The 8,167-nt window shown below is 45.6% G+C and overlaps 1 protein-coding gene across 2 annotated transcripts; it reads right to left on the minus strand.

Annotated features, from left to right (window-relative positions):
• Nucleotides 1-526: 526 nt before the first annotated feature.
• LOC144941647 (uncharacterized) lies at nucleotides 527-7,803 on the minus strand. Of its 2 annotated transcripts, none has more exons than XM_078867996.1 (5): nucleotides 7,462-7,803; nucleotides 5,856-5,954; nucleotides 5,022-5,335; nucleotides 3,440-3,527; nucleotides 527-2,083 (listed from the first exon to the last, which is right to left on the minus strand). In XM_078867996.1, exons 4-5 carry the CDS (start codon nucleotides 3,480-3,482, stop codon nucleotides 972-974), a joined length of 1,155 nt encoding a protein of 384 aa, XP_078724122.1. In that variant the 5' UTR covers nucleotides 3,483-3,527; nucleotides 5,022-5,335; nucleotides 5,856-5,954; nucleotides 7,462-7,803; the 3' UTR covers nucleotides 527-971. The 2 variants fall into 2 exon arrangements, with proteins under 2 accessions (XP_078724122.1, XP_078724123.1); XM_078867997.1 differs by having other exon boundaries at nucleotides 7,766-7,781.
• Nucleotides 7,804-8,167: the final 364 nt, after the last annotated feature.

Here is an 8,167-nt window from a genome sequence, read left to right on the forward strand (position 1 = left end):
CAAGTCTGTGTGGGTGAGAGAGTGTGAATGTGCTTGTGTGTGTGCGTGCGCATGTGTGGGTATGTGCGGGGTGGGTGTATATGTTTGTGCGAGAGACCACGAGTGTGGATGCACGTTTATGCATGCATTTCATACGTCTGTGTATGTGCATTTCCATCTGCGTATGGACAAATGAATACTGGATAGTTGCGTTTGGCTATAATAAAGCAGTAGACTTGGGTGAAAGAAGATAGGATAGACTATTCCTTTGCGGAGACTCACTGGTTGCAGGCCACGGCATACCAGTTGCAAAGCACTGCTTCAGGTATGAACTTCATGTATGTTGAACTTCTTTTGCACCGTACGTTGTCAATCCATGCAAATCGGGAGGTGCGGGGGATGGACAACAGACTAAATGCAAAAAAAAACATTTAGAACATTATTTTTACATTATTACTTAACACTGTTATTGTCTGAACACGCACGTACCTTTTATCGAACGGTCCACGGTCAGTTTTAAATTTAAAATCGATGAAGACCACAACGTATAACCATCTAGAGTGAGATGCCACGTCGCTTGTCAATGAGCAAGTCCATACACGCGTCAGTTGTACGGCCACTTTTGTACCATTTCTCTCCGAGGCAGAGAATGCATCGTTGTTAACCCATACGGTTAACCCCGTTCTTGTACAGGGAAATTGAGTTTTCAGGTCCATACGGCATACAGCCGTTTCAATACGTGCAAAAAAAAGTTTTTTGTCTAGTTGTTTGTTTCTCTCTTGTGATGGGATTTTGTAGGATGAACGTTGAGATTTATAACGGCACGGGGTGACCAATAAGGTCTGAATTGGTCTGTAATAAGGTAGGGCACTGATAAGGGATTGACAGGTATGAGAATGGCCAAGTGGGCTATGAGTATTTATCCCAAAAAATTTACAATGTCCTGTCAAATCAGAACACTTGCCAGCCATGCTATTAATTTTTAACAAATCCTAGAGCTCTTCATTATGAGTATGCGTTTTCCTGTGTCTCTTTAAGTGGGAAATACACGAAAATCCTTTCCCACACTCGATGCACACGTGCGGCCTCTCACCAGTGTGAGTCCGACGATGCGTCTTTAGGTTGGAAAGGTTCGAAAATCCTTTACCGCAAACCTTACAGGCATACGGCCTCACACCTGTGTGCGTCCTCTCGTGTGTCTGCAAGTGGAAAATATGAGAAAATCCCTTTCCACACTTTTCACAGACGTGAGGCCAATGTCCGGTGTGTGTCAAGCGGTGAGTCTTCAAGTTTGAGATCTGAGAAAACTCCTTTCCACACTCCTCGCACATATACGGCCTTTCCCTTGTGTGCGTTCGTTGATGCATCTTCAGAGTGGAAATTTGCGAGAAGCCTTTGCCGCACTCTTCACAGATGTACGGCCTTTCTCCGGTGTGTATCATCTTGTGCGTTTTGAGGTAAGCAACCTGGGAGAAGCCTTTGCCGCACTCTTCACAGGTGTACGGACGTTCTCCGGTGTGTATCCTCTGATGAGTCTTCAGATGGGAAATGCACGAATATCCTTTTCCGCACTCATCACACACATGTGGCCACTTTCCGCTGTGCGTCATCTGATGTGAAGTCAGCTGGGAGATCTGTGAAAACCCTTTACCACACTGGTTACAAACGTGTGGCCATTTCCCAGTGTGTGTCATCTGATGTATTTTCAGGTGGGAAATATCGGCAAATCCCTTCCCGCACTCGTCACACTTGTACGGTTTTTCCCCGGTGTGCGTCCTCTTATGCTTTTCCAAATGAGAAATGCATGAAAATCCTTTCCCGCACTCTTCACAAACGTACGGCCACTCTCCCGTATGTGTCATCTTGTGGGTGTTGAGTTGCGATATGTGTGGAAAGCCCTTTCCGCACGCGTCACAAACGTGCGGCCACTCTCCCGTGTGCGTTACCTGATGGGTCTTCAGGTTGAAGAGTTTCGAAAATCTTTTTCCACACTCTTTGCAAAAGTACGGTTTTGAATGCGTCATCTGATGCCTCTTCAGTTTAGAAATTAATGCAAAAGCCTTCCCGCATTCCTTACAAGGGAGTAACTTCTCAGAAGATGTTGCTTGTGTTCATTCCATGGAAAAGAAAAATACAAATGGTTAAAATACTCGCACACAGTACTTGCATCTATTATTGTTTAGAAGCAATAAATACATCTGGTACAATATATTGTTTATGAAATTTCAAGCATATTCAAGTATTACACATACAGTACTGTTTATCGGAATTACCAATGTCTAATTTTCCCACATTGCAATCTCAGCAAATTACGTGAAATAGTCAAACAGTACAACATCATTCATATTTTACCCTGCAGATGCCACTGCACAATGTGCTACTTGGCACCAGCGATATGGCACAATAAACTCCCGAGCAAACTTATTGTCACTAATTCTGGGACGTCTCAGGTGTCCCACTGTCAATCAATGTTGCCCGGTGTGCGAATCAGCGCCGCCCGCCCTCGCGTTGGCAGCCACGTGGTGGAGAGTCCGTGCTGTGATGAGCGACCGGGAGACAGACGCGGCTCAGTTTTGGGAGTTGCAAAAGACAACACAGAATACAAACGCAGCCAAGCTATCCGACGGAGCAGGCGAGCAAAAATCTGTGCTGCTTAGAAAATCCGACCTGTGAGGGGAGGCCGGGAGGGCGATTGTCAGAATCAGAATCTTTATTTGTACTGGAGGAATCCGCTGAGCCGTTAAGGTGTTTTTGACAGACGTGCAGTATTGTGGGCAGATATGCCCAAATTTTTTTTCTCAAATAACTCAAACTGATTTGTGCGTATGAAATAAGTATTTATGAAATAAGTTAAACGTACATATATACGAATCAGTCTGGGTTATTCGAGAACATATTTTGGGGCATATACGTCCACAATACTGGACATCTGTGAAAATTGCTGCAGATCAGGTAAAATGTAACTTAATTACAATAAACATCCTAACTAGTGGAGTTTATTGTAAAGAGCACCAAATAATGTATTCAGAAAAGTCACTAAACATTCAGCAGCAGTACTTGACTTTATTTTCAACATCCTCAGATTGGCTCTGTTATTTCCCAATAACTCTTAATGTCAATTTGTTTTTTTTCCTTGCCCCTCCCTTGTGCCCTCCATGTTACAAACGACCTGCTTTTCGATTACTGGACTATTATCCATGCCATATTTAAACCAAAATGACCGTGAAATAATTCTGGCCCATTTCTAACAGCACGATGTCTTGAACATGAACCTATCGCACGTGGTTTGGCTACTAAACTCCGCCCTACACTAACGGTGTCTCTCAGCCCCAAAGCCCAGCCCCATTCTTTCATGAAATCCCAACCTGTCGCCAAAAGCATCTCCAAAATGTAAAACTATTTCCGGAGAGTTTCGTGCATTTGCTTCTTACATGAAAGGAACACTTTAAACGGTCCTCACCATTGTTGTCACCCTTAATTCTGCTTTCTTGTGATTTCAACATCTCTTCAGCTCTCACACTGGAAAGGCCAACGCGACTGCTGCAGAGCTGGTAGGATATTGTTAAATAAAACAAATAAAAACAAAGCATTCAATTAGTGCAGTTTATGTCAAAATAACACAAACGCATGGTAAGGCTCTCTTACATTTCACGACAGTGCTTGATTTAACGTTCAACATTATTTAGTTCTATAGCAGTCTTATTTTAAAGATATTTAGGTTAAAAGATGATAAAAACCCTCCATCAGGAGAACATTTGCAACTTTCAAATCTATTGGCTGCCAAGGTTGTGCTTACAGAGCATAACCCATCATCTGATTTATCTGGAAACTTATTCGTGGGGTCATGATCCCAAGGGGAACAACCACAGGTGACTGAATTGGTTCCTTATTCAACTTGTGCTCATTTTAAAAGACACATTTCAAGAATTTGAAGTTTTCGTGACCGCAAGGATCCATACTCTTTGGTTCTTTCGGTAAAGTCACGTAGGTGAAAATGAAAAAAACTTTGTACATGTTATTTTTTTTACCCTTTTATCTGGCAACAAAACTGACACCTTTTTTACAAGGAGTCATGTTTGCATTGACCACAATACCTGTGGTCAGAATGCAAAAAAAACACAACTCTGAAAATGTAGGCACTGTCCTGAAATTGATTGGTCCACACCCGAGACAGCTTTTCTTAGAGCCTAGTCTCACATGGTGTTGGACCAGATGACGCCAAAAGGCGCACAACTCAAAGACAATGCACCATCAGAGTATGAGAGCTCGGGGTAAGAATTTACACCATTGGAACCTCCTTTGCCAGTAGCAAAATATGATACTTGTTTTTTTACCCTTTTATCTGGCAACAAAACTGACACCTTTTTTTTACAAGGAGTCATGTTTGCACTGAACAAAAAAAGGTGTCAGTTTTGTTGCCAGATAAAAGGGTAAAAAACAATTATCATATTTTGCTACTGGCAAAGGAGGTTCCAATGGTGAACTTTGTATATCTTTTTATTTTATTTTTTTCACATACGTGACTTTACCGAAAGAACCAAAGAGTACATTTGAAGAAGTTGGCAAGTGTAGGATGAACGTCCAATACACTCTCTGCTGGCTTGTACTTAAAACCCACAATCTACAAAACAATCTGGGCCTGATTCATGCAGATATTTTGGGTGTTGTTGTTTTACCAGTTTTTGGCAGAATGATGGCCAGTTTCACGTAATATTGGAAACATTTAGCATTTTATGTATGGCCGATTCCATAAAAAAATCGAAACGTTCAAATACTCGTCAATTGTGGAATGATCCAAAGTGGGCCGGGTAAAGGCTGCACCAACAATTGTGGAAGAGCGATTACTGGAGGCATGGGTAGGTAGTGAGGAATTAATTTTGTGGAATTCCACAAAAGTTTTGAAAATGCAAAAAAAAACATGCGGTAATGTAATGTATGTGTGCCATTTGTTCACATTCTGCAATACTTAACCCACAGGACAACTGCTGAATTCCCACAAAGTGTCACCAATTTGAGGCCAGAGGTATTGGATGTGAACTCACCGGTGCCGTGGACTACCATACGAGGTAGAGCTGCTCTCATCAGCAGGGCAGAGATTGCATTCGGGTCCGTGGTGAAGAGGTCGTGCAATCAAGTCGTCAGACGTGGCGATTCTATGGGATGGCCGGGGGCCTATGACCCCCCTCCCACCTTAATGGACAGCTGTGCTCTTCTGAGGCAGCTCCTTGGGGTGGTTGCGGAGGAACCCGAGTTCATGTTAAAGAGGATAACAGCTACTTGTGCTGTGGACGCCACCACAAAGCCATAGCTTCTTATATTCTCCTGCCAGATCCCGTAGCGGCTGCACGGTTGATACCTGTGACGAGTTGCATAAAACATTAATACTTAAACGTATTTTGGCTAACCATCTAAAAAAGATAGTCACCGCATCGCGCCCGGTCAGATGCGCTTCTGCGGCCGTCTGGAACGCTCTTCCTTCCGCTTTGAGGAAGCCACTGGAAGCTATGCACTTTTAAATGATCTATATTGAAAACGAATTTCTTTAGAACTGCTTTTTGTGTTTAGTTTGTTGTCCTTCCTCCGCACCTCCGATTAGTGTGGTTTGCTACGTACGGTGCGAAAGAAGTTCAACATACACACATACAACACATTGACTTTACATGTTTTACTAAACTGTCTAATAATGACCTTACACGGTCAGCTATCAGTGCCCCACCAATGTTGTTTTTATACATTCAAGTGTGAAAACGGTGCCCAGCCTCATGGTAGGTGATTGCCCTCATGGGCAGGTGGTGTCCTCCTGGTACCCGCCGAATGCTGGCGTCTCCGCTGCTCGTCAGCGAGGACTCTGTGGTGTCGGGGGTTGACCTCCTTACCTGGTGGGCAGCGGCGAGGGGAGGAGGCGAGACCCCAGTCCGTGGCACTTCGCCGTCTTCACTCACAGCCATTGCCTGTGGGAGTAGCAGCAGCAGCAGCTGCAAAGCGGCAATGAGAGAGAGCAGCATCAGGCGAGTTCACAATGCCAGGGAGACCCTGTCCCTTAACATCTCCGGAATCAACACCTCGTATAAGACCCAACCATTGCACCTCCTGGATTTTACATTCCTCCTCCACCTCCTCGAAGACGCTGGTGGTTGTAACCATCAACCTCATCGAAACATCAACAAGAGGCCCCATGCGCATGCCTCCTCGATGAATGGAAAATTAAAACAGACCAGCCACCAGTCGTGTGATTGTGGCGATGAAACCCAAACTATGGACCCACAAAGTAAACCCATGGAGACACAAATACAGGGTGCTTCAAAACTTTAGATTTAAAGCTTTCGTAACTGCAGGGATTTATATTCTTGGTTCTTTCGGTAAAAGAACCAAGAATATGCTTCAAAAATGTTTTAACACTAATGAGAATGTGTAACTATACCACAAGAAATGTGCCTCCGGGCTGTGGAGAACACCTGGAGAAGATTCCAGGCACGTGTTGACACAAATGGCGAACAAGTGGAGACTCTTTGACTTTTTGAAGCTATTAACAAACTTTTGTTAACATAATTTTGTTAGCATGTTACATTATATTATCCATTATTTTCCAATATAAGATGTTCACATTCTTTTGAAGCACCCTGTACATACAGACTCATAGAAACACATAGAGAACCAGAGGTACATTAACGACAAATCCACAAGTCACGCGATTGTGGCAATGCAACCCAAACTATGGATCGCACGGTAAACCCACTGCGGTCTGCGTTCCTTCAACAGAGGAGGAAGAGCAGCGCCACACGAACTCTCTCCTGAAGCCCTCTCGTCGTGGCTAGCAGGCAGACCTCGACACTGGCAGCTCGCTACTGAACAGATCGCCATACGCAAGAAGAGAAGTGTAAACACCAGTACACACCACCACTAAACACGCTACAGTACTACACTCTATTACACTCTCACCCCCTATTGCTGCTCCATTCGCTTTGTCTCGAACACTCTCATGGATGCTCAGATCCTCTCACTAACCTCCTTTCCATAACCCCTCATTGTGACACTCTCTCTCTCACTCTCTCACACTCACTAACACTCTCTCACTAACACTCTCTCACACTCTCTCATGCCCCCTCTCTCTCTCACACTCACTAACACTCTCTCATGCCCTTGCACTCTAACACTCACTAACACTCTCTCACACTCACTAACACTCTCTCACACTCACTAACACACTCTCTCACACTCACTAACACTCTCACACTAACACTCTCTCATGACCCCTCTCTCTCACATCCCTTCTTCTCACCCACGCGCCCAACAACAACCGGCGTTCACCACAGTGACGTCAGCACGGCGCTGGTGCCAGGCTAGGTGCACGCTCCCTCCTCGTGCCCTGACGCACCGCTCTCTCTCACTCTCGTCGTCTCCCCCAAGCACTCACTCAGCCTCTCCCCCCATGCACTCAACAACTCTCTCCCCTCAATCTCACACGCGGCCCCTCTCGCTCACAGCAGCAGCTGCAGCAGGAGGTGGTGGTGATGATGGTGGTGGAGGAGGAGGAGGTTGAGGAGGTGGTTGAGCTTGAGGAGGTTGAGGTGGTGGAGGTGGAAGATGTTGAGGAGGTGGTGGAGGTTGAGGAGCAGCAGCAGGTGGACGAGGTGGAGGTGGACGAGGTTGAGGAGGAGCAGCAGCCGGAGGTTGAGGTTGAGGAGGAGCAGCAGCAGGAGGTTGAGGAGGTGGTGGAGGTTGAGGAGGAGCAGCAGCAGGAGGTTGAGGAGGTGGTGGAGGTGGAGGAGAGAGCCGCGAATCTCACTGCCAGCATCGCGGAGTCCACAGCCCAGGGACCGCGGTGAATCTGACACATGGTTACTATGGTAACAGCCTTAGGGACCACGGACAATAATCGATATTGCCAGGGGTAACCGCCGTTCGGGGACCGTGGTAAATCATCTGTACGGTACTGTAGTTACCGTGGTAACAGACTGACGGACCGTGTTAAATCATCTGTGCAGTACTATAGTTACCGTGGTAACAGACTTAGGGACCGCGGTAAATCATCCTGTACGGTACTGTAGTTACCGTGGTAACAAACTTAGGGACCGTGGTAAATCATCGGTACGGTACTGTAGTTACCGTGGTAACAGACTGAGGGACCGCGATAAATCATCGACAGAGCCAGATGGAAAACAGCATCTTCTGCGCAGGACGCGCCGCC

Source organism: Lampetra fluviatilis, chromosome 25 (genome assembly GCF_964198595.1).
Source record: "Lampetra fluviatilis chromosome 25, kcLamFluv1.1, whole genome shotgun sequence".
In the NCBI taxonomy this organism is placed as follows: Eukaryota; Metazoa; Chordata; class Hyperoartia; order Petromyzontiformes; family Petromyzontidae; genus Lampetra; species Lampetra fluviatilis.